We start from the raw sequence: 22401 nt of genomic DNA, 5'->3' as shown, positions 1-22401 counted from the left end.
GCTGATAGTCCATAGTTCACAAATTTAGCCGTGAACATTTCCGCCTGAATAAATATTGAACAACATACGATATTAAAAACTACCTCCATCTGTACTTTCTCCTTGAGTTCAGTAAAGACGGCGTTTATTGGTTTTCCATGAATTTAATATAATTTATTAAACAATAGAAGTACAGCCATTGATCAGAAATAATAAAATTGATTGAAGATATGCATTTAAGGTTATACTTTGAGAAATACATTCGCATTGCCATGCGGGATTGAAGAATGAACAAAACAAAAAATCAAGCGCTTGAAAAAGTGTGCTACAGAACTTGTTAAATAAATAAGCATCTAGCGGTTACTTTGATAGTGCTTTTCTCGGTAGAAGTATTGGGCGCTCGGCGAAAAAGTATTTGCGAGTACTTTGATGATAAAGCGCGGTAGAACAGACAAAAATGCGACCATGAGTACAGTCAGCCAGGACCACAAGTCGGAGAAGAGATACTCCATTATCCAGTATTCATTTTGACCAGTTGAAGGTAGCGCGTTTGAAGCTAAGCCGATTACGAGAAACAGAGCATATGAAAAGATAAGAAAGAAAATATGCACCCAAGTCCAGCTCATGGTATCGATTCCAAGATGGAAAAACGTCGCCAAAAGACATCTTGGAATAAATTTTAGCCGCTAGAATGACTTTAAGTCTTACCCAGCTGCGACGATGGTGCCAAAAGTCCAAACACTAATAGTGCTTTCAATAGCGAATTGATTTGCATCATAGAAAATCCCAAGCGGAATGAAGAATTGAACAGAAGCTTGAAGAATTGAGTCGAGCATCGCGACCCAGAAAAGAAAAGGCTGGTATGATTTGTTCTCTGCGCAGTATTGGTATAAACTTGGCTCTTTCATTAGAAGTTTTGAAGGGAGAAAGCGATCTAAACCGTCGTTAATGCTTTTCAAACAAAAAGAACTTACCGATAGTTGCGTTTATGATGGGAGGTATTGAGTTAAAGAGAAGCATAAATAGAATCAGATACAGGTCAGGGATGAAATTGGCACCAGACCAGCCGCTGAAACCTTGGTAGATGAAGATCAAGAGGATGAATAACGCGTTTTTGTAAAAGAAGTATTCTATGAGCTGAGCTATTCTAGCGTAGTTCCAGTGTCCGTGAACGAGCAAGAGTCTAGGAAGCATCCTAAATCGAGGCATGGCGTAGTCACTAGCCATAACAGCTTGGCGGCCTTCGTGCCCTGAAATGCCAACACCTATATTTGCCTCCTGAATCATCGTAACATCGTTCGCTCCGTCACCGATGCTCAAGCTTCTTAAATTGAGCACCTGTCGCACCGAAGCAACAACATCTCCTTTTAATTTCGGCGTCGTTCTGCAGCACAAAACGGCTCCAAAGAGGTTGCAGAATTTGATGAATTTCTTCATCTCATTCGCCAAAATATACTCCAAGTTGCTGCCTGAAATGACAAGGACGCTGCTAGCAAGTTTATCTGGATCGTCGTGACCGCGCATCTTCAGAAACTGTCTGAGCGCATCGTCCACATCTTCTTGAATCAGATATTGCAGATGATCCGTGCGTTTTATTAAATTACAGCTACGGCCTACTTCAACGGCTGTTTGAACTTTATCTCCCGTGAGGACCCATAATTTTATCTTTGCTTCTCGGATTATTCTTATTGATTCTTCGACCTAGGGTCGGACCCCTTACTAAGGTTTCCTTAGTTACTAAGGGTATGGGTTTTGATTTTGATGAAAATCAAGAAAGGCCTAAGGAAGGACTAAGGGCCTTCCTTACTAAGGCCTTAGTAACCTTAGTAAGGATTTGATAAGGTACGATTTGCAAAAATGTTCTTATTGATGAAAATAGCATTTATTTAAGTCAGCGACCCTATATTTCGAACAATTGGTTATTTTTTTGCAGTCAGTAAGTTGGCAAGAGACATTTTTCTTAAATTCCTTCACAACTCGTCCTTAACCCTGTCTCGAGCATTCAAAATTATCCTATCTCGAGCGCGAGCACACGGCCGTGAGCTCGCCCATCTAGAGAAAAAATGTCATTTCATTCTCTCTCTTGTCTGTGCGAAGGGCATTAATTGAAAAAAAGCTGGTCTGTAAGACAGTAAATAAAACAGTCCTGATCATCGCAAGCCTCTTTGGTCATTTTGGGGGGTGACCCGTCCCGATCCGACCGTGAAAAAGGGTGGTCGGCGCCGACCCTAGCCCTCAGCACAGACAAGAGAGAGAGAGAATGAACTGACATTTTTTCTCTAGATGGGCGAGCTCATGGCCGTGTGCTCGCGCTCGAGATAGGGTTAATTCCTTTCCTTACTAAGGCTTGTGAAATGGTTTTTTAATAAAAGCGCCCTCCAAATGCGTAGGCCGTCGAAAAAATACTTTAAATACTTAAAATCCTTAGTAAGGAAAGGAATTAAGGAAAAATCGCTAAGGATTGAAGATCCTTACTAAGGATCTCTGAAAACTCAGAAAGGAACTATGGTAAGGATTTTTTTCAGCTGAAATCCGAAAAAGGGTAAGGAAAAAATCCTTACCTTACTAAGGGAAGGACCCTTAGTAAGCAAAAAATTAAGGAAGGAAGTCCGACCCTAGTCTTCGACACCGTCTTGAAGCCGGTCCTCGATCGCCGTCGCACCGACCAAGTGAAGATCTTTTTCAACCAAGGAAAATGCAGTAGATAGGGCTTGCTCGTCTCCAGAAATCTCTGCATCAGCGAGCTCTTTTATGATATCGAGCGTTTCTTGCTGCGATATTCTTCTATACGCAAGGCAAAGTGTTCTCAACCCTTCATCAGCGTAAGAATCTACGTGATCTTTGGTAACATCAGAATTGTTTTTCACTCTTGAAAACACGGCAGAATCTGCTCCCTTCGTCAAAATTAATGATCCACTTGGTTCATCTGGGTCTTCCAGAATCACACTCATCATTTTCCTGCTCGAGTCAAACGGCAAAACATATCTACACTTGAATGTTTTCACCCCTTCGCGCGGCCACGTGATACGCACGCTGCGCTCGCTCCGAGCCATGAGTGTAACTCCGTACGCTTTCGATGCGTATACAAGTGCTGCTTCATCTGGACTTTCTGATTCGTACAAAACATCTTTTTCTTTCAGGAAGTCTGCTCTTTCATTATTGTCATCCGCAAATATGAGATGTTTAGGTGCCGTAAAGTCGAGTCTAAGTTGCGCTCTATCAACTTGTGCTCGAATTGGAGAGTCAGGAGAAAAGGTAGGATTTGCAATCCCTTCGACTTTCCGTTCCGTATCAACAGTATTTGGCTTGATAGCTCTTTCATTTACAGTAGTCAGATTCTCCTCGGGCTGTTCGTTAGATTTTTGCGATGATTTACTTTTCTTTCGACGCTTCATTTTCTTTGGCACACTTTTCAGTTTCCGCCCGAGAGTTGAAAAACTATCCCGCACAGAGTCAAGAGGTGTTCTAGTTTTTGGCGTTTCCGGAGCATCTTTGATCTTCTTCCCACGCTGCTCCATCGTAAGAACGACAGAATTACAGCAAGACAGGCATAGGAAGAAATTGCGAATGTCCACATCGGTTTCATCGAAAGATTTTAGCTTCAAAAGAAGCTCCGAGTCAGGAAAGACATTGATTTCTGGGTCATAATTCTCAGTTTCGCTTGGCTCCGGACTTTTAGTCGCATGTCGTTGATCTTCAGTTATTTTACGAAAGTGAGCTGACTTTGGTTTTCGGACAGATCGGCCACCAGTTTCGAGGTTCTCGCCGTCGGATATTTCTGTTTTTGACTTCGTCTTCAAAATTAATTTGGTGTTCGCGGCGTGTTCGTAATTGGTTTCTTTCACAGACGCGCAGCGGAAGATCATTTGGTTTTCAGTGAGTGTTCCTGTTTTGTCTGAAAAGATGGCTTGAATGTTTCCAAGTTCCTCGGTGATGTTGAGGGAGCGGCAAACCACACCAGCGTCGAATTCTTCTGAGTACATTTCCAAATCGTTGCTGATAAAGAAAGCTTGAAAGAGCTTGACGATCTCAATAGTAATATAGAGCGACAATGGGATGAGGATCTGCAGAAGCACAATCATCCGAAGAAACATAAAGAATCCAACTAGAAATAACTCGGTAGATGTGGCATTCGCGTTGTCTTCATCTTCGTTTTCTCGTGGAATATACCAATTTCCTTTCAGCTGGCTCGTATGTGCGTCTCTTTCCCATAGAACTCCTGCGACTGCGCCACTCATGCACAAAATCAGGAGAATCACGACGCACCAAATAACATCGCGGTTCATGAGGCGCTCCATGTAAGATGTTTTGCTGAAAAAATAATAAATTGCAATCAACAAAGAGAATCTTTTCGATATTAGAGATATTTACCTTGGTGGATCATTATTGCTCAATACAGCTTTTGTGTTCTTCCCAGCGTAAATAATAAGCGCCTCGATTTGATCAGTATTGCGCAAAATACACCCTCTGTAGAGTACGTTTCTATTTTTGACGAGAATCTTGTTTTCACATTCTTGTTCGGATTGGTCGTAAGGCACAAGATATCCTTTGAAGCTTGTAAGGTCTGGATTGGGCTTGTCAGTTTTTAAAATAAAGGGAAACATGGCGCAAGTATTTTCTTCTTGTGCGTATTCGTCGACATCGACGACATCTTTTTGCTTGAGGTTGGTTTCTCCGTCTAGATTGGCCGTTTCGAGGAAACAAATGTTCGCCTCGTTTGAAGAATCGATGAGTAGACAATCGGCTTAACAGATATTAAAATATGGGGCTCAATTTTAACAAACCTGGAATCTCTTCATTGAGTCCAATTTGAATAATATCGCCAACTTTGAGCGACTCCCAGGACTTTCGGACTGTTGTATCTTCTGAAGTTTTTACAAGGCAAAGTTGTGAGTTGATCTGTTTGTCTGATAGGTGTCTTCGGTAGTCTTCGACTGCATCTTTGATTGAAGTAAAGGCGAGAATGCAAATAACAGGCACCAGGGAGAGAAGGGGACTGATCGCGTCCACTTGCGGAACGAAATTTATGATACATATAAACACTAAATTCAAATGATGATTCAAGCGATTGAAAGCACGCTTACCGAAATATATATTGGCGAAACGATGAAACTGTTCGAAAAGGTTCTTCGGTATGAATAACAGGAACGAATATTTAGTTGTCGAGATTGAATTAGGAGGAAGTTTTAGCTGCCTGTTGATAGCGGCGCTGTATCTGAAAGCGAAGTTAAAAAAACCGTAAAGTTCTTTAAAAAATCAAATCTAAATATTTCGCCAACGGATATTAACCGACGAGATTCAGTTAGACTTCCTAGCAATCATAGTGCCGATTAAGTGTTACCTCTTCTTAACCTCCTCAAAAGCATGTAACTGTCGAGGGACGACTTCATACTCTCCCATCGCATTCTTAAAATCCCATCTTCGTTCCTTTAATTTTTTTGAAATTTTAATAAATATCTCAGATTGCACACATGATCATAAATTGCAGCTAACTTTACAGATAAACGATAATGCTCGATGAAACTAAACTACAGAAAAAATTGAGTGGAACTTTTTGAAAAGACTTTTTAATTGGTGAATTTCGCTATTCATCTTTCTTTTGAGCGAGTGTTTTCGCTTCTGCCGAGCTTCCGACAGACTCACTTTCCGATTCTGCTTCCGAATCTGAACTTTCTGAGTCTCTTCGCAGTTTCTCTTTTTCTTCGTCCTCCGCCGAAAAGCCAAATTCATTAACTCTCGATTTATCGACTGGATAGAGGTATCTCTGATTTCAAGGATTTCACACTATCCTAATATTAGCTCTCTTTCCTATAGAGATCGCTTACGGAGCTCATTAAAATTAATAACGTCGTATTACAGAGGTTGTTTTTTCATGCATCACGCGCTCGTAAATATGTCCTAATAAATCCTTCCCTGGTAGAGGTAGCAGAAGAAGACGATGTCATCTCGGAAACAGGCGATCCTGTGAGTTGTCGGCATTTTGATGATGAAGGCGAAAACATCATCGATGAATGTGTTGAATGCTTTGTACATAAACGCTTTCCATGGAAGATGAGCAACAGATTTCCTAGAAAAATTAATAGCAAACTTGAAACGGGTTATTTTCCTACATTTTATAGTTGATGAACAACTGCGGAAGCATGAATAAGAATCCAAAGGCGTAAACTCCGTTGACCAAGCTCTCGAGAACCCAGCCGTACCAGCTCTTGTGTGGAACATAAAACAACGAATAAATAGCACCACCGACGCAAAGAGGAACCAACACATACGAGAGCTTCTTCATAATCTCTCGATCATACTCTTCCGTCTCCGAGCCTTTGTCCATGTCTTGTTTTCGTAGACCCATGGCTTTGATTAGCTTCCACGCTTCGATAAAGACGCTGAAAGGGCAATTTTAGTGTTCTGTATTTTGATTTTTCATTACCTAACTCCCATCGGACCGGAAACAAGTAGCGAGGTGTCTTCGTGGAGCAAATGGATAAAGATTATCAGAGTGGAAATTGTCTGGAAGGCAACAGATCGAATTGAAAGGCCAGCCATACTCTCTCGTTTTCGCCAGTAAGAAACATCGTTTTTGAAAGCTTGAAACAAATTGAAAACAAATTAAAACTGCAAACTTTTACCAAGAGCGTCGAAAAGAAGATGAAACGCAGAGACAGTGAAAGTGAGCAAAAGAATCGACATTTCAGTATCGACGATCAGTCCCTTGACATCGTCGACATCTTTCTCCTGAAATCCCATATCCTGAAACCCTAGGAGAGAGCGCTCCATGTTCGACATAAATCGGAATTTTCCGATTCCCACGGGGCGGTATCGGATAGTAAGCTCCATTTCGTCCTTGTTTTTCTCGATTTCCTTGAGTTCTTCAGTTCGGAAATTGAGCTAGTAATTCATTACCGGTAGTAAGAAAGATATAAGTACCTCAGAAACATAGACAACAGGCTTGTAGTGAATTTTCTCTCTGTCAAAACGCATCAAATATCGAATCTCTGGGGGAACTTTGTTCTTCGGAAAGGACAACTTCTCCGTCATAACATTGAACTCCAGTTTTGATCTCAAATGGGCAGTTTTTTCGAAGCCAGACTGTTGGAGATCCTCTCCATCACCAAGCAAGTTAATGTATCGGACAGGCACTTGATGAGAAATCATCTTGCCACCGTGAGAAACTGTGTGTTCTCTTTGGCCATTCGGATAGAGATCTACTCGAGCAAAGAAGGTTCCGTTTTTCATCGCAGGAGCTGGCAATGTAACATTCATCTTGTGGATGAATTCATCAGCGCGGAGATCGAGATCGACAATTCTGTGGATCATTTTATCATCGGAGTATTGACGCTGAAACGATCTGACAAACCAAATCTCGGCAGTGAACAATTGATCCTCGGGAAAACTCATTGGCCTGACACAATCCTTCAACTTGGCGTCTTGCTCGCACAACTCCGGAAACCAAAACTTGCCCAAATTCACGATATTGTTCCCCATGTAAGCGAGGAACAAGACCGAGACCAAATTGGTCATGGAGAGGTAATCTCCTAACATGACGATTTCTTAACTGATGCTCTTATTAAGATGAACACAATTCGAGTAAGTGGATGAAATTTAATCGAGGGAAATTTGAACATGTAATAGTGCAGAACAGGAATTGCAAAATATCTTGTCGTCAGAAGTTTCAGTCGAGGGTTTTTATTGACGAGCTCGGGCAACCTTCTCGTCGTGGTACTTCCAGTGAAGCTCCTTAACGTCCATCCAGCCGCAGTGCTCCCAGCCAGTTTCTTTCATGTGGTACACTTGAAGGTAAAGTAAGAATTAGGGAGTCAAATGATAGTCTTACAGTTGACAAAACCGCCAGAAGCAGCATCTCGGTAGGTGGCGTGGTAAATCGAGCGGACAGCGAGGTCCTTGGCAGCTTCGACCTCAAGATCGTAGGAGTATCCTTCGTCAAGGACACCATAGGCGAAGAGAGAACCGGAACCGACAGAGAAGAGGGATCCTTAAATTCATAAATGCTTTACTCGATAAAAGAAATTTACCCTCAAGTCGCTGTCCGCCATCATCGACGTAGTAAAGACCAGGTCCCTTCTTGTCCCAGCCGCAGACCATGGTTCCCATAGAAAGACCCATTCCCTTGTACTGGTAGACCATGTTCGCCAAAAGCTTGGAAGCAGCGGCGACAGAAATTCGTTCCTTATTTCGGAGTTCGTAAAGGCGGCATTCCATGGCGAGGACCCGTTCCCAGAACTGGCAATCAGCAGCACCGCCTGCCATTGTTCCCAAAAGATAGGGGTTGATTTCAATGACCTTCTTGACTTCTTGAGAAGCGATGTAACCACCAGCAGTGGCTCGGGAATCGGTAGCGACCATCACACCGTGCTAGGATTTTGTTTGAAGTAAGGTGAGCTGATAGCAGATTTTACCTTGAATTTAAAAGCCAAGCAAGTAGTACCGTGGTTGAACTTGATCTTGACCGGCTTGTCATCGCCAAAGTTCTGGTCCAAATGAAGCTGAGGGTTGCTGAACGGCGGGCTGACCATGTTCTCTGGTGGGCCTTCGACATTTCGGAGGAAATCAACGTCCTTCTCCTGGACCTTATCTTCTTCTCGCTCAAAAAGCGTCGATCGGCCGCCAATCCAGCTCTCAGTCGCGCCGGAATCCCAAAGAAGCTGCTCTAACGCCATTTTCTGAAATATAACTCGTTTAGTATCAACCTCGATCGCCTTTTTACAGGCAAGAGTCTTTTTCGCTGAGCACAGCAGAAGACAGAAACGAACAAAAAATGTATCACTGGAAAAATGCCCAGTCATCTTGTCGCTTTTGCTTTTTTTCGTTGATCTCGTTGAAAACATTTTCTTTAATTTTATCCGTGAACTCCATGTTTTGCTGGTCGAACTCTGGGCCGAAGAGCCACAAATTTTCGAGGTTGTATAATTCGCGGACGTCTTCGTTCATTGTGTGCACGACGATGTTTCCTAATTTATAATATAACCTGTTCTAGAACTTTCGTTGAATCGAATCTGACTGTACCTAAGTCGATGACAGTCCACTCAGGCGGTTTCGTTCCATCCCCAAGTCCTTCTACATATTTTCTTTCTCCAAAAACTTCTTTGTACATCGCACTCAAGGCAGCAGGAACAGAAATCAGCTGCGAATCATTCCTCGGGGAGCAAATGACAAAGTACTCGACATATCTCCTCTCCGGTGGCACTTTTATTACACAAAGATCGAGAACTGCTTCTTGCTTCAGAATTTCGACGACTTTTTCGATGGAAAAGACAGATTCGCGCGTTCTGATCGCCGATTTCATCTCCATCTTTTCAGCGTCGAAATTTCTGCGATTTCGGAGAGAACTTGTTTCAACAAATTTGAAAGAATGAGAAATTTGAATCGCTCGACGGCTGATTTTCCAAACGCAGAGGTTTTTCTTGAGCCCAAGCGACAAATTCGACATTTTCTTTCTTTTTATTGAGAGATTCTTCTTCTATTGGGTCGATAAGTAAATTTTAAAAAAAGCAAACATAAATCCCAATCACAAATTGACCCAGACCTAAACAAGCAAGAGCTTTTCTATTGTTTATGCTATTCTTCCGAAAAAAGGTCAGTCGGGGTCTCTGTAACCTCACTCTTCTGCCTTCTTGTCTGCAAGGCCACGTACGCACAGCTCTGGTTGGCCAAGCGCGCTCTTTGGTGGCCAATCAGCCCGCTCCATTGATTTAGTGACTGGTTGGCTTTCCTTCTGCTGAAATAAACCTTGATTGCGCCCTGTTTTGGCCATAACCTCTGTTGCTTATCACTACGAGCTGATAAGCACATCTCAAGTCTATTTATCATTAGAAAAGAAATAATCTCTAGTTTACCATTTTCCATTTATTCGAAAATAACGAAAAAGAGATCAAAAGTCAAAAAAGATGGACGTCAATGACGAAGAAAGATCTGGCGTGTCCAGGAATGTTTTCCACATAAATTTTATAAATGAAATTCAAGTTGAATAGTGCTAAAACGTTCAATCTATTTCAATTTTAAAAAGCGGCTGTCAACTTTTGAAATTTGTCGACTAATCACTATTTATTGAACAATCCGTAGTGATCAATTTATCTTCGATTCAAACGACAATCTTTTGCTTGAAATTTCGAGGGAAAATGAATAATCCCGAGAATTATAAGTTAAAAACCATAAATCATGAAGAAACTATAGCGTTCAAACTTATTCACTTCACGTCGTTTCCTCGGTCATAACCTTTATTTTTTTCGTTTTATAAGATGAGAGAGTCAGACTCGGATGAAGACGGGGATGAATACTACCCCCAGATATATTACCCAGATCTAAGCGAGGTGGAAAACCCATTTAGTTCTCAAAATTCACGCCACACTCGTCCATCGAGCCCGACCCAGAGTCACTCACATTCACAAGCCCAAAGTAGGGAAGTTCTTTCCGATTCTTCGACACCCATCGCCGAGAATTGGTGCGTCACAAAGGTAAGAAAATCAAATCCTTTCACTGATAAGTTATCAGAGAATTCGATATTAAGGGTAGCCGTCGGCTTCTAGCCGATTTCGGCTTCAAGCTGTAAAAACGAATAAAGCAGCATGAAGTGCGGCTTCCACCCGTATCACCAATATTTTGATGCTAAGAGAAATAACTTATTTCAAAGAAGGGTTGAAGCCGGACTTCGTGTGTCTTTTTTTTGTTGTTACTTCTGGCTATTTTCGACAAAAATAAGTTCTGTTTTTGTAGGTGATTGTGCAAAAGTTCTCGTACAAATGGACGATCCACAACTTCTCGTTTTGCAAGGAAGAAATGGGTGAAGTTCTGAAGTCGTCGCAGTTCTCGGGGGACCAGACGGGCGACAAAAAGTGGTGCCTCAGAGTCAACCCAAAAGTAATCTTTCTCTTGAAAACGCGAATTAACAAAATTAGGGATTGGACGAAGAAAGCAAAGACTACCTATCACTCTACTTGCTGCTTCTTTCGAACAAATCCGAAGTCAGGGCGAAGTTTAAATTCTCGATTTTGAACTCGAAGGGCGAGGAAACGAAAGCGATGGAATCTCAGCGAGCTTACAAGTAGTTATTTTTAAATGAGTATTTGAAGGAATTTATATTTATAGATTCGTGATGGGCAAAGATTGGGGGTTCAAGAAATTCATCAGAAGAGACTTTTTAATGGAAGAGGCGAATGGACTTTTGCCAGATGATAAGCTTACGCTTTTCTGTGAAGTTTCCGTCGTTCAGGTAAATAATCGCTATTTTCTTGTGCGAAAATTTTCTTTAGGATTCTGTCAACTATTCCGGACAATCGTCTCTTTCGAAAATTCAAGTGCCAGAATCCACGCTGAAGTCCGAACTGGGCGATTTGCTCAAGAATCAGACCATGTGCGATGTGATCTTCGAGGTCGACGGCTTCGAGATCCCGGCGCACAAGGCGATTCTGAGTGCGAGAAGCGAAGTTTTCAGGTTTCTTTATTTGCGAATATCTTCTCTTCAATACTTTAAGGTTGATGTTTTGTCCAAACTCCAATTTCCGCGAAGCACAGATGAACACATTGATTCCAATCAAGGATTTGGAAAGAGATGTCTTTCAGTAAGTCACTTATTCCAAAATAAGATTTTTTCAAGACTACCAAACAAGACAGATTCTTGCTATATTGACTATTCGTCTTCGGAATCCGAAGTTCGGATGGTCTTGTTCGGGAAATCTTTAGCGCTCAATTTTAACAATCTGATCTTCAGAGAAATGCTTCAATTCATTTACACCGGCGAAACGGAGAAACTCTCCCACATGGCCGACGATCTTCTAGCCGCCGCGGACAAGTATCAACTCGACCGTCTCAAGGTAAGATCTCCCCCTAGCCTTCCAGTCCCAAAAAATTATTGCTTAGGTGATGTGCGAAGAAGCGCTCGCCTCAAATCTGACAGTTGAGAACGTCGCTTCGATTCTGATCATCGCAGATATGCACAATGCGACGCAGCTGAAGAAAATTGCGCTGCACTTTTGCAACTCAAACGTAAAGACAGTGCTGGAAACTGAAGGATGGAAACAGATGATCTCCCAGAACCCCTCGCTCGTCAGCGAAGCCTACAAATCTCTTGGTAAGGAACTGGTCTCAGAATCCATTCCCAAATTTAATTTCAGCTAATCTCCACTCGTCAAAGGAGCAATCAAGCGAACTCTCCCCGGACACACCTCCACGGAAGCGGATCAAATCTGCCCAAAGCTAGCAGTACCTCGTTTTCATCAAACTGCCACCATTCCCCTTTTTTCTGCTTGTTATTTAGATAGTAACTAGTACCGACGGCTGGTATATTTTCCGCGACTTATTGAGATTCATCGACGACGGCGCTTTTTTTCTGTGCCAGTCGTACCTTTTCAAGTTAATTTTCTTTTTTAGACACACTACTCGAGGTCAGAACTAAAAGGAACTCGTCAAGTTAACTAATTAAATGTTTTTGTGACACTATTTTTCTGCACTAAAATAACGAGTTTCTTTCAAAAAATAGGTGTTTATCGACCTTCAGATAAAAAAAAAATAACGGACCTCAAAAGACATAAAAAAAAACTCTTCGGAGAAAATACAAAACTGAAAAAAAACTTAACTCAAATCATTACCACTACTGTATTTCGTTTTATTGAAACTGCTTTTTATATTTTTGCTTATTTCGTTTCTTATTTTCCTCGACAACAACCTGCTTCCTATCAACAAAACATTAGAACTCGCTTATGAAGCTTTTTTCTTTAAAATTATTTCTCTGTCATCATTATTTCTTCACCTACCGAGTTGCTTTTATATTTATGGGCTTTTAAAAAGGCTTTTTATTTAATGAATAAAAATGACTCCAAGATTCTCCAAAAATTCCACCTTTTCCTTTTGAAATTCTCTAGACTCGCTAGACCAACTTATTTTCATCTCCATTCTCAGTCATTCATAGAGAGAATCGTTACAGAATGAGCGGCCAGCCAAGCAAAGAAGAACTCATCCAGCACTTTCAGTTGCTTTGCAATCAACAAAGACAACTCCAGACCAAGCTTGCGGAGATTCGAATGGAAAAGGGCGAGCACGAAATTGTTGCCGAGACATTGAAGAACGTTTCCGCCGATAGAAAGTGCTGGCGACTTGTTGGTTCGTATATTATTTCTTTGACATGACATTTATACATTTTCTCAGGCGGCGTTTTAACAGAGCGTAATGTTGGCGACGTTCTTCCTGCGCTGGAAAATCAAGTCACTGGCTTGGCAAATGTCATGACTTCTTTGGAACAGCAGATGAATCTCAAAGCCAAAGGTAATTATTTCTCAACTTTCTGGCTCTAACTCTCTTTAGAAATCACCGCTTACCGAGAAAAGCACAACATCATGATCAAGGGCCAAGCTCCACCAGGCGCCGCTCAAGCCGCCGCTAAACAGCAAGGTGTCCTCGTACAGTAGCGAAACGAACAACCAAAATATGTCAATCTGTTTGAGTGAACCTATATCACAAATTTTATTCCAACGCACATCTTAGATTATATTTTTATTTTACTTGACTATTCAATACCACTGTTTGCCTTCAACAAACTTATTATTATCCATCTGAAACACACGAATCTACCTTGTTTCTAGTTAAATCCCTCTCGTGATAAAAACGTTTCAGAGTCAGAAAAAATGTCGATTGAAATGAAATTCCACAAGCTCTCCGAAAACGCCACTACTCCTTCTCGGGGATCTGATTACGCCGCTGGACTGGATCTCTACTCTGCCGAGGAGAAGATTGTTCCTGCCAAGGGTCGAGCTCTGATCAAGACCGATATTCAGGTACGAATTGGATTTTTCTTCAAATTTGTAACAATTTTAAGGTTGCGCTTCCCGATGGTTGCTACGGCCGAATCGCCCCACGATCGGGCCTTGCTTACAAGAAAGGCATTGATGTAGGCGCAGGTGTCGTTGACCAGGACTATCGAGGAAACGTTGGCGTCATTCTCTTCAACTTTGGCGAAGAGGAATTCAAGGTAAATTTCACTAACCCGAGCAGCTTCTTTTACCGTCGGATAGGTAGGGGAAATCACTAATAATTAAGCTTTTTTTCTGGCTTAGAAGGGTGAGGTTATAATACAGATTTAGAATCCCCAGAAGCTGGGGATCATTTTGACTATTGATAGTGGGGGGTCAACTCGTACCCTGAGGGCATTTAGGCACCTCTGAAGTCCCAAAATCCGGCCAACTTCGGAAATTGGAATTTTTGAACGCCCAGACCGCCCCTTTAGAGCCAGCGACTGTACTAGAATTGTAGCCCAGGCTCTGACGGTCATTTTGAGATATAGAAAAGTACTGAGACCCGGGGGTTCCTGAGGAGCTAGAGGCTCTTGAAGTTCGGGAACTCGACAAAAATTGAGTACTTTTTCACAAAAAGTACACCATTTGTGTCACAAATGCCTCCAAAAGACTCTTTATCTATGTTTCTTCATTAAAAAATGTTAAAGGAATCATTTGGGGTCATCCGAGGTCACTCTAGGTCAGAAATTATGAAAAATTTGGAAAACTGTCATGAGTGACCCGATCTGACCTCGGATGACCCCAAGTGATTCCTTTAACATTTTTTAATGAAGAAACATAAATAAAGAGTCTTTTGGAGGCATTTGTGACACAAATGGTGTACTTTTTGTGAAAAAGTACTCAATTTTTGTCGAGTTCCCGAACTTCAAGAGCCTCTAGCTCCTCAGGAACCCCCGGGTCTCAGTACTTTTCTATATCTCAAAATGACCGTCAGAGCCTGGGCTACAATTCTAGTACAGTCGCTGGCTCTAAAGGGGCGGTCTGGGCGTTCAAAAATTCCAATTTCCGAAGTTGGCCGGATTTTGGGACTTCAGAGGTGCCTAAATGCCCTCAGGGTACGAGTTGACCCCCCACTATCAATAGTCAAAATGATCCCCAGCTTCTGGGGATTCTAAATCTGTATTATAACCTCACCCTTCTAAGCCAGAAAAAAAAAGCTTAATTATTAGTGATTTCCCCTACGGATAGGTCGAAAAAGGCGACCGAATCGCTCAATTCATTCTGGAACGCATCTGGATGCCAGTTCTCGTCGAGTCTAGCGAAAAGCTTGAAGAGACCGTCCGCGGCGAAGCTGGCTTCGGGTCCACTGGCGTTAAAAAGATGAAGTTGGACAACGAAGCTGAAAACCGACAGCCCCTTGTTGAAAACAAAAACTAAGTTCTTTCCTTTACTCAGTTATTCACTGCCTTTAATATGTTGTATTTTTCACAGATCGGCCGATTTTGAAGAATAAATTCCAAAATTATTTACTCTTGGTTTGTTTCTCGTCGAATAAACCTCGTTTTTGAAATTTGCACCAGAGCATAATGCGCAGAGAGGGTGGCATAAGATCCACAAGCACAGCGATTTTTATGGAACATTAAAATGAGAACGTGATCTAATCCCGAAGGATGGATTACTGATCTTTAGAAGATTACTGCAGCTGTAGTACACGTTTTTTATTGAATGAAAAGCATTTGGTTCTTTTTTTCAGTAGTGCAAAGTTTATCATTTGATAGCTTTAGCATTTTATTCAAATTGAATGGGGATCTCCGTAGCTTTCTCTTCTTTGGCTTCACTTTTCTTCTCAACTTCTCCACGGACGATGATTTTAGCTCCAGTAGTTTCAGCTTGAATCGTCTTCTTATTCGTTCCAGCGGGAATCGAAAATGAGGTTTTAAAGTGGCTTTTGCTCATGGACTGCTTTCCGTTGTTCATTTCAACGACCTCTTCTGAGGCGCCGATTTCGAGGAAGTTTTCTTTGCATTTAACGCCAATGTTTGAATAAGAGTGTTGGGAGTTGAGAGGAATTTCCTTAAAGATATCGTATCATTTACTGAGAATAAGTTAGGGTTGAGGTGTCACAAACTTAAAAGCACTGTCTTAAATTTCAGCGGCGAAAGTGCCAGAGCTTAAAGTCTAAAGATTAGAATCTAAACTTTCTTCGATTTGAAAAGGGTCACCTGCGCTTTCAGCGCGGACTTGAGTGTCATTCTTTAGCCTAAGCTCTGCTTGAGTCTTTTGCTTACCTTTTCCCAGTGTGTCTCATCTGTCCATTTGATATCGTTAGCAGGCGCACTTCCGATGGAGTCCATTGGGAACCCGATCCTGCTCGACGCTCCCAAGGGCATCATAGTGCTGATGGATGGCGGGGAGCCACGATCGTTTGAGTTAAAAAGGCTTCTTGAGTTACTGAAAAAGTCGTCGGCTTCTTTAAAAGGGTTGGATCGCTGGAAGAGTGAATTCGATGAGCTTCCTGTCTGGGCGCGGTCGAAAAGGGAATCGCTTCGAGCTTGGAAAGAAGGTCAGAAAGGAAAAAAGAATCAGTTTTTGAGTAGCAAGGCCTCTTTGACGGATTTTCCTTTAGGAGCTATTATTGTTAACGCGCTTAGGATTATTGCAGGTTATGGTAAGTATCTTAGGGAGCTTGTAGAAAAGCCGGTACACGACATTGGTACAACAATTAGAAAACTAGCCATAAAAGCTAAGACCGGATATCTGATGCAGATTTATTCGAACCCTAGGTCTTTACTTCTTATTTTTATGAGCAAATAACTTTCAGATATCTACCTGATCCAAAAGCCGAGTCCATTCTTGCTCGCATTTCTTGGCTGTGTTTTTCGAAGGTCTTTTCGATGTCGTCGTCGGAATCTTCGAAGAAGATTTTTATTCGATTATCCATTTTTTATTTCGTTTCTCTTGCTTCTTTTTGATATGAAGATGATGCCCTGGAAGAGTGTGGTTAAATACTGAAGGCGTATCAATCACCAGGTCTCGTCCAGACGAGTACAAGCCAGAAAAATACAGAAGCGCGAAACGCTGATTAGGTTCAATGTGTCAATGACGAAGGGTCCATTGTTTCGTTGTAGCAAGAATTAAGAGCTGTTAAGTAAAATTGCGCCAGAATCGTTTTTCGCAAATAAAGCAAATCTCAATACTGAGTCATGGAAGAATCATGTCGTTGTTGATTTCAATTCATCTTTTCGATTGAAAATTACGAAGAAAGGGTCAAAAGGACATGTCAATGAGCTGATGTGTTCTGACAAAAGAAAAAACTGACGGATAATCCCTCTCGAACATAAAAGAGCTTTAGGCTCATCATGGATCAACCTTCCATATAACATTACATTACAGGCCCGGCAGGTGGCGCTCCCTAATTGCCGATAAACTTATTCTGCCTGAAAAAAATTAAAAACATTCGAGGTTGAAAATAATTACCAAAAAATAAACGATGGGGGAGTTTTCAAAAATAATTTTCACAGCCACTTTGTTGGGAGTTTTGTTTTCCGCGATTTGCTTTAACTACATGCAAACAGTCCATCACACAAATTTGAGAAGATCAGTAGAAGAATATGATATTGAAGAGAAACATGAAGAACAAGAACTGAGAAATCATTGGGAAATGTACGAAAAAGTTGTTGAAGGGACCAACTGTTCAGCAGAATTAAAACTTTTTGGAGAGGATTCAACTCATCCAAGAGTCGCGATATCCAGTTTTCCAGGTACTTTGATTTTCGACTGATAAATTGTGACCTAGAAATCTAGATATTCTTTCATCAAAGGGTACTCGCCAAAAGTCCATTTTTATTTCGGTTCCAATAGAATCTAATCTCGATGTAAAAATAGGTCACTTTGATGATACAGATTAGCCTAGGATGGCGTAGAAGATGCTCTTTGCACTATAAAAGAACAAGAAATTTGCAAGTCTTGTATCATAGTTATTCATAGAGAATAATTATTGATTCTTTTTAAATGAAACTAAATTACTTATAGTCTCTGAGATTCGAAGGCACGACTTTTATAATTGTCTGCAAATATTAACCAATAAATAACATTCTAACTTATTGCTCGAACCCTGTCTTTAATTGAAAAATATTTGATTGAGTAAGAAAATATGTCGAATTTAGGGTCTGGCAATACTTGGGCGCGTCACCTTCTCCACATGGGAAGTGGCTTCTGGACTGGTAACAGGCGCAGTTCTAAAACGCTCAAAGGTAGTTGTTCGTATCAAGTCAGCCGATGCAAAATTGATTGCACAAGTTCTTAAAAATGCAGCCACCCTCTCTATCGATTATTCTAGCGGCCGGCTGGTTGGCGGAAGACATCGACTGCAAGGACAGACGCACCATCGCGCAGAAAACTCATCGACTTTCCAATAACAAAGGTTCATTCAAGATTCCTTCATCGTTTTAGGTTCTCGATTTTATACCGCGTCCTTAATCATAATCAAGCACGTTTGATTTTTCATAATGCGGTCTAAGTGGCGATTATCCCGTCATCCTTCTTATACCGTATCTGCTGCGTCTTTTGACACGTGTTTTTAAGCCTGCGAATTCGAGCGAGGAGTGGTACTCATTCGTAATCCATTCGACGCGATTATGGCTGCTTACAATCATCATAAAGACAAGTTTTAAAGCTTTGTTTAAAATTCTTAAAAACACCGCCGCAATCTAATATTGTCACTCATCCAAGTGCACTCAGAAAATGGTTATTTGCGAAAGTGTTTTATAATCCTCCCTTCTTGAAAAGAAAACTTCTCGAAGCTGGGAAAACCGGAGAGCCGGACTTATCCGTCTACTCTGGCGAAGACTGGCCACGTTTCGTCCAGCAATATGCGAACAGCTGGCTCCGCTTTCATACTGAATGGTTCACTACTTTCGAGGGTCCAATTACGGTAAGTTGCTTCACGGATTTAGTCAGCGATCCCGTCAACGAAGTGAGCAGGTGGCTCCAGGCAATGGACTTTGACGACAGAAGAGTGGGATGCATCGAGCATGATCCGGTCGGGCAGGAAAGGGTCTTCAAATTAATCATGAATTTGAATTTTCTCAAAAAATTTTGAAAAGCATTTTTCAATCTTGAATTTTCACCTAATTTCCTTTCCGAGCCTAATTTATCAAGTTCATTCGATGACCCTCCTGAAAGTTCTACCGACACAAGACAAAGGACTACTCTCATCTTTACCGTCCAGCCGAGGTCGAAATTGTCAAGGAAAAAATCGCTGCGTTATCTGTAATGCTCCGAAATGCCAATCAAACAGACTGTACAGAAAAATTTACTTATACGAAATGCTGCTAGAAATCGTTCGAAAAGAAAAGACGATTTTGAACAAATTGTAAATAATAAATATCCAAATATCCAAGATCAGTTCTTTTCGTTTCTGTTGTTCGATGGGTCGATCATTTTGGAGGTATCTGTTTTATTCATGCTTTGAACTGGGAGTATCGACCGAGCGGTGCTTTTGTTGTGAATGAATATTTGACCCTTTCCTGCTCGAATCAATTTTAATCACTCAAGGAAGTGTCGAATCACTCTTTCTCACTTGCAGGTGCTGCTTTAATTGATTTTTCTCGATTCTAGCGCCAGCTAGAAGCATGTTAAAGGCGCTACTGTCGAGGGGAATCGCAACAGTCAATTATTCATGAGCATTTGGGATGAATTAGCCAAAGCATTCTTGAGAGCCAGAGACGCTCCGGCCCCGGTTTGAGCGACACTTTCACTTTCGATCCAGGCATTTTCTCGAGAACTACGGCATCGCTTTTTTGAGAGACACCATAATTAGGCGCCTTTGACCGGAAAGCGGATCATACAGTGAAACAGGGATAGAGAGATCGAGGACTTGCAAATATCTTGTAGACGGAATGGAAGACTAGTGATTTTGTTGACGCGTAATGAGATTGTCAACTCACACTAGTTTCCCCTACTGCTACAGATTCACTCGACGACTGTTACAGTGCTTACGCTTGCATTTAATTAAAATCAAAATCAAAGAATGTATGGCTCTCTTATTTATTACATGACAGTCCTATTCCCTCAGAATTTTAGGTAACAAAGACCTTCCAAAAAAACATTATTTCCAAATTCAGGACAAAAAAGGTCAACAGTGTCGACTCGACACTGAAAAAATTGTTAGAATGAAATATTTGAATAATTTATGACAATTGTTGATATTTTTTACTGAATCAAAGTAATAGTAGGTTTCATTTCTTTTCGCAAATTTCGCTTGTAAATAAAGTTGGAGAACGCCAGCCCAAGAATCTACGATAAAACAAGTCGCTGGTAAATGTTACCGGCCGCTTTTAACTTACCAAAAGGAGTATCATTGTTACGGGACTCAGAATGAGATTTTTATTGTTTATTATGTGAAATACTTATTATTATCAAGAGTCTCGCTAGTCGTTCAAAATCTCTTCATAAAAATTATGTAAATCAGTGAGTGAATAAATTTCTCTGACTCTGGATGCTCTTCAGCTTTCTCTTTCAAAATTTGAATAAAAAGATAATGAATAAAGAGAGAACTATAATGAATAAACTTACCTTTTAATTCAACCGACATTATGCAGGACTAAATCTGAGAAAAGAACACGCTCACTGAGTCAAATCGCGTGATATCACCAATATACTCGATTCAACTTTCAAAGAAAGTTCTCTCTATTCGTTTTTTTGTACTGTAAGTGCGACTGTATCTAGGCAATTGGAATCGTCGAGCTGTCTGGATTGCGAGTTATTATACTGGTTATTGAGTTAGTTAGCATTTTGCAAGATGTCAAGTTCAAGAAGAGAACGCGAAATACAGTAACTACTGTATTTTAAGGAACATCTTTTTCATTAAAATAAAACGAATCTTTACGAAATGCAAAATGGCTATTACATCCGACAATACCGGACAACAGATGCGGCTCTTCAGTCGACACGTAAGAAGTCGAGCAAGTCCGATTAGAGTTCAAAGAAAGGAAGTCAATTAATCTTCACCTCTTCTCGAGTATCGTCTCTTTTAAAGTCATTTTCATTTGGTAGGCACTATCAGACGATCTTATTTGCGATACATACGGTAACTCGTGAATAGTATTTCTAAAAATTTGGTTTATAAACTAAGAATAAGGAGCCACTTTCGCTTAGCGTCATACCGCGTAGAATAAACCAGTTCTCGTCCGATCACTGAAGTCAAACTACGACGGGCGGGGTTAGTACTTACATGGGTGACCGGTTGGGAATACCTCGTGCGCTAAGCATTTTGACATTTTGGAAATGTCAAAGCTTTTTCATTTTATCGTAAACTCGTTTAACTTTGATGATTTATGACTGCCATCATAGTGAACAGTTTGATTCTGCAATAAAGTCTTTTGTTATCTTATGATTCTAATCTGTGTAGGGCAGCATAGTGGGAGAAGCATTTAGCGCCATCTAGCGCATATTGTTCTCAGAGAGATCAAAATTAGGAACGCGCAGCGACAAAACGACCTCGAAATCAGGCACCTCGGGTCTTCACTCATCCCATTTTTGAGTCCGATTTCGATTGTCTAACAGGTAAGAATCGAATCCACGCCTCCTTCTCTCCCATCCCTCTCGCCTCTCACAAATAACTTGATTAATTCAACGTAAAAGTGAATTCACTTTTCTGCTGAATCGTATGAGTCCCACTTCCGATTTCTAATCGTCGGCCTCTAAACGGAAGAATTTGGCCGCATCTCAATCGCGAATTAGCGGGGACGCTCGATTCGTGTACCAAAATTTTTTGGTATTCGAATACCAATTTTTGATTTTCCAAATCCAAGGTTTTTGATCAGAAAGGTCTCTTTCCGTGAAATTGCTACTAAATCACTACCAAAGTCTCCTTCAAGACAGGCGCGAAGCGCATAGGCTCTCTTTTAGTGCACCAAATTTTGAATTTTTGAGAAGATTTGGTATTCGAATACCAATTGGTACACGAACCGAGCGTTTCCCCGAATTAGTACTTCTCGGTCAAGTACATTGCTAGTCTTGAAAACACGTGTTAAAAGACGTTTGATTTCACATAATGCGTACTAAGTGGCGATTATCTCGACATCCCTCTTATACCGCATCTACCGTGGTGAGTCTTTTAACACGTGTTTTCAAGACTAGCAAATTGCTACATTATGTACTTGACCGAGAAGTACTAATTCGCGATTGAGATGCGGCCAAATTCTTCCGTTTAGAGGCCGACGATTAGGAATCGGAAGTGGGACTCATACGATTCAGCAGAAAAGTGAATTCACTTTTACGTTGAATGAATCAAGTTATTTGTGAGAGGCGAGAGGGATGGGAGAGAAGGAGGCGTGGATTCGATTCTTACCTGTTAGACAATCGAAATCGGACTCAAAAATGGGATGAGTGAAGACCCGAGGTGCCTGATTTCGAGGTCGTTTTGTCGCTGCGCGTTCCTAATTTTGATCTCTCTGAGAAGAATATGCGCTAGATGGCGCTAAATGCTTCTCCCACTATGCTGCCCTACACAGATTAGAATCATAACTTATGATACATAAGATACCAAAAAGACTTTATTGCAGAATCAAACTGTTCACTATGATGGCAGTCAGTGATGTACATTCGCAGCGCAAAATCCGCAAAACAGCGCAAAATGCGGGAATTTTTGCGAATGTACATCCCTGATGGCAGTCATAAAATC

At 41.2% G+C, this 22401-nt stretch overlaps 9 protein-coding genes and 1 pseudogene across 13 annotated transcripts in view; 6 read left to right on the top strand and 4 right to left on the bottom strand.

The window, feature by feature from the left end:
- Positions 1-137: 137 nt before the first annotated feature.
- LOC145699148 (proteasome subunit beta type-5-like) lies at positions 138-22155 on the bottom strand. Of its 2 annotated transcripts, XM_081776400.1 has the most exons (9): positions 22069-22155; positions 5321-5385; positions 5064-5194; positions 4764-5021; positions 4351-4723; positions 2607-4290; positions 954-1680; positions 688-913; positions 138-645 (listed from the first exon to the last, which is right to left on the bottom strand). In XM_081776400.1, the coding sequence occupies exons 2-9, from the start codon at positions 5377-5379 to the stop codon at positions 333-335; spliced, it is 3771 nt and encodes a 1256-aa protein (XP_081632526.1). In that variant the 5' UTR covers positions 5380-5385; positions 22069-22155; the 3' UTR covers positions 138-332. The 2 variants fall into 2 exon arrangements, with proteins under 2 accessions (XP_081632526.1, XP_081632527.1); XM_081776401.1 differs by lacking the exons at positions 138-645; positions 688-913; positions 954-1680; ... (3 more) ...; positions 5064-5194; positions 5321-5385 and adding exons at positions 7562-7763; positions 7808-7966; positions 8007-8346; positions 8391-8654 and having other exon boundaries at positions 22069-22118.
- Positions 5878-7458, bottom strand: LOC145698396 (lipid scramblase CLPTM1L-like). Its single transcript, XM_081775599.1, has 5 exons — positions 6901-7458; positions 6603-6861; positions 6404-6560; positions 6090-6359; positions 5878-6046 (listed from the first exon to the last, which is right to left on the bottom strand). Exons 1-5 carry the CDS (start codon positions 7456-7458, stop codon positions 5878-5880), a joined length of 1413 nt encoding a protein of 470 aa, XP_081631725.1.
- On the bottom strand, positions 8682-9434 carry LOC145699171 (ribosomal silencing factor RsfS-like). The gene is made up of 2 exons (XM_081776430.1): positions 8998-9434; positions 8682-8942 (listed from the first exon to the last, which is right to left on the bottom strand). The coding sequence occupies exons 1-2, from the start codon at positions 9419-9421 to the stop codon at positions 8755-8757; spliced, it is 612 nt and encodes a 203-aa protein (XP_081632556.1). The 5' UTR covers positions 9422-9434; the 3' UTR covers positions 8682-8754.
- On the top strand, positions 9704-12776 carry LOC145699163 (speckle-type POZ protein B-like). The gene is made up of 10 exons (XM_081776419.1): positions 9704-9916; positions 10319-10445; positions 10705-10848; positions 10887-11032; positions 11077-11200; positions 11241-11422; positions 11463-11549; positions 11699-11801; positions 11848-12058; positions 12102-12776. Exons 1-10 carry the CDS (start codon positions 9879-9881, stop codon positions 12185-12187), a joined length of 1248 nt encoding a protein of 415 aa, XP_081632545.1. The 5' UTR covers positions 9704-9878; the 3' UTR covers positions 12188-12776.
- Positions 12873-13570, top strand: LOC145699179 (prefoldin subunit 2-like). The gene is made up of 3 exons (XM_081776441.1): positions 12873-13086; positions 13132-13248; positions 13288-13570. Exons 1-3 carry the CDS (start codon positions 12912-12914, stop codon positions 13389-13391), a joined length of 396 nt encoding a protein of 131 aa, XP_081632567.1. The 5' UTR covers positions 12873-12911; the 3' UTR covers positions 13392-13570.
- LOC145699174 (uncharacterized) lies at positions 13561-15244 on the top strand. The gene is made up of 3 exons (XM_081776434.1): positions 13561-13757; positions 13799-13951; positions 14964-15244. Exons 1-3 carry the CDS (start codon positions 13608-13610, stop codon positions 15150-15152), a joined length of 492 nt encoding a protein of 163 aa, XP_081632560.1. The 5' UTR covers positions 13561-13607; the 3' UTR covers positions 15153-15244.
- Positions 15410-16714, bottom strand: LOC145699169 (uncharacterized). The gene is made up of 3 exons (XM_081776428.1): positions 16545-16714; positions 16004-16266; positions 15410-15788 (listed from the first exon to the last, which is right to left on the bottom strand). The coding sequence occupies exons 1-3, from the start codon at positions 16654-16656 to the stop codon at positions 15504-15506; spliced, it is 660 nt and encodes a 219-aa protein (XP_081632554.1). The 5' UTR covers positions 16657-16714; the 3' UTR covers positions 15410-15503.
- On the top strand, positions 16978-18759 carry LOC145698954 (sialate:O-sulfotransferase 1-like). The gene is made up of 4 exons (XM_081776194.1): positions 16978-17476; positions 17882-17968; positions 18055-18138; positions 18300-18759. The coding sequence occupies exons 1-4, from the start codon at positions 17206-17208 to the stop codon at positions 18386-18388; spliced, it is 531 nt and encodes a 176-aa protein (XP_081632320.1). The 5' UTR covers positions 16978-17205; the 3' UTR covers positions 18389-18759.
- Positions 20868-20986, top strand: LOC145700849 (5S ribosomal RNA; annotated as a pseudogene).
- Positions 21201-22401, top strand: part of LOC145699176 (small ribosomal subunit protein eS12-like) — a 129364-nt gene continuing 128163 nt past the window's right edge. For all 4 annotated transcript variants that reach the window (XM_081776437.1, XM_081776438.1, XM_081776439.1 and 1 more), the window contains exon 1: positions 21201-21281. The gene's annotated coding sequence lies outside the window, so the exon portion shown is untranslated. The remainder of the gene's footprint in view (positions 21282-22401) is intronic.

This window comes from Oikopleura dioica, chromosome 2 (assembly GCF_907165135.1).
Source record: "Oikopleura dioica chromosome 2, OKI2018_I68_1.0, whole genome shotgun sequence".
In the NCBI taxonomy this organism is placed as follows: Eukaryota; Metazoa; Chordata; class Appendicularia; order Copelata; family Oikopleuridae; genus Oikopleura; species Oikopleura dioica.
Note: the sequence above shows the minus strand (reverse complement) of the source record. Positions and strands in the feature narration are given on the sequence as shown.

What these genes read in the sequence shown, in the direction of transcription:
- LOC145699148 (XM_081776400.1), bottom strand. Translation starts at nt 5,379, where the DNA reads ATGGGAGAGTATGAAGTCGTCCCTCGACAGTTACATGCTTTTGAGGAG. An exon ending in TTTCGCCAATATATATTTCG is followed by an intron (nt 5,022 to 5,063) that starts GTAAGCGTGCTT and finishes ATTTGAATTTAG; the next exon opens with TGTTTATATGTATCATAAAT. An exon ending in ACTCAATGAAGAGATTCCAG is followed by an intron (nt 4,724 to 4,763) that starts GTTTGTTAAAAT and finishes ATATCTGTTAAG; the next exon opens with CCGATTGTCTACTCATCGAT.
- LOC145698396 (XM_081775599.1), bottom strand. Translation starts at nt 7,458, where the DNA reads ATGGGGAACAATATCGTGAATTTGGGCAAGTTTTGGTTTCCGGAGTTG. An exon ending in TCTTCTTTTCGACGCTCTTG is followed by an intron (nt 6,561 to 6,602) that starts GTAAAAGTTTGC and finishes ATTTGTTTCAAG; the next exon opens with CTTTCAAAAACGATGTTTCT. An exon ending in TTGTTCATCAACTATAAAAT is followed by an intron (nt 6,047 to 6,089) that starts GTAGGAAAATAA and finishes TAATTTTTCTAG; the next exon opens with GAAATCTGTTGCTCATCTTC.
- LOC145699171 (XM_081776430.1), bottom strand. Translation starts at nt 9,421, where the DNA reads ATGTCGAATTTGTCGCTTGGGCTCAAGAAAAACCTCTGCGTTTGGAAA. An exon ending in GTGGACTGTCATCGACTTAG is followed by an intron (nt 8,943 to 8,997) that starts GTACAGTCAGAT and finishes ATTATAAATTAG; the next exon opens with GAAACATCGTCGTGCACACA.
- LOC145699163 (XM_081776419.1), top strand. Translation starts at nt 9,879, where the DNA reads ATGGACGTCAATGACGAAGAAAGATCTGGCGTGTCCAG. An exon ending in GCCTCAGAGTCAACCCAAAA is followed by an intron (nt 10,849 to 10,886) that starts GTAATCTTTCTC and finishes TAACAAAATTAG; the next exon opens with GGATTGGACGAAGAAAGCAA. An exon ending in TTGGAAAGAGATGTCTTTCA is followed by an intron (nt 11,550 to 11,698) that starts GTAAGTCACTTA and finishes TCTGATCTTCAG; the next exon opens with AGAAATGCTTCAATTCATTT.
- LOC145699179 (XM_081776441.1), top strand. Translation starts at nt 12,912, where the DNA reads ATGAGCGGCCAGCCAAGCAAAGAAGAACTCATCCAGCACTTTCAGTTG. An exon ending in AAAGTGCTGGCGACTTGTTG is followed by an intron (nt 13,087 to 13,131) that starts GTTCGTATATTA and finishes ACATTTTCTCAG; the next exon opens with GCGGCGTTTTAACAGAGCGT. An exon ending in GATGAATCTCAAAGCCAAAG is followed by an intron (nt 13,249 to 13,287) that starts GTAATTATTTCT and finishes AACTCTCTTTAG; the next exon opens with AAATCACCGCTTACCGAGAA.
- LOC145699174 (XM_081776434.1), top strand. Translation starts at nt 13,608, where the DNA reads ATGTCGATTGAAATGAAATTCCACAAGCTCTCCGAAAACGCCACTACT. An exon ending in TGATCAAGACCGATATTCAG is followed by an intron (nt 13,758 to 13,798) that starts GTACGAATTGGA and finishes AACAATTTTAAG; the next exon opens with GTTGCGCTTCCCGATGGTTG. An exon ending in TTGGCGAAGAGGAATTCAAG is followed by an intron (nt 13,952 to 14,963) that starts GTAAATTTCACT and finishes CCCTACGGATAG; the next exon opens with GTCGAAAAAGGCGACCGAAT.
- LOC145699169 (XM_081776428.1), bottom strand. Translation starts at nt 16,656, where the DNA reads ATGGATAATCGAATAAAAATCTTCTTCGAAGATTCCGACGACGACATC. An exon ending in GGACTCGGCTTTTGGATCAG is followed by an intron (nt 16,267 to 16,544) that starts GTAGATATCTGA and finishes CTTCTTTCCAAG; the next exon opens with CTCGAAGCGATTCCCTTTTC. An exon ending in ATGAGACACACTGGGAAAAG is followed by an intron (nt 15,789 to 16,003) that starts GTAAGCAAAAGA and finishes GATATCTTTAAG; the next exon opens with GAAATTCCTCTCAACTCCCA.
- LOC145698954 (XM_081776194.1), top strand. Translation starts at nt 17,206, where the DNA reads ATGGGGGAGTTTTCAAAAATAATTTTCACAGCCACTTTGTTGGGAGTT. An exon ending in CGCGATATCCAGTTTTCCAG is followed by an intron (nt 17,477 to 17,881) that starts GTACTTTGATTT and finishes TGTCGAATTTAG; the next exon opens with GGTCTGGCAATACTTGGGCG. An exon ending in TCGACTTTCCAATAACAAAG is followed by an intron (nt 18,139 to 18,299) that starts GTTCATTCAAGA and finishes CGTGTTTTTAAG; the next exon opens with CCTGCGAATTCGAGCGAGGA.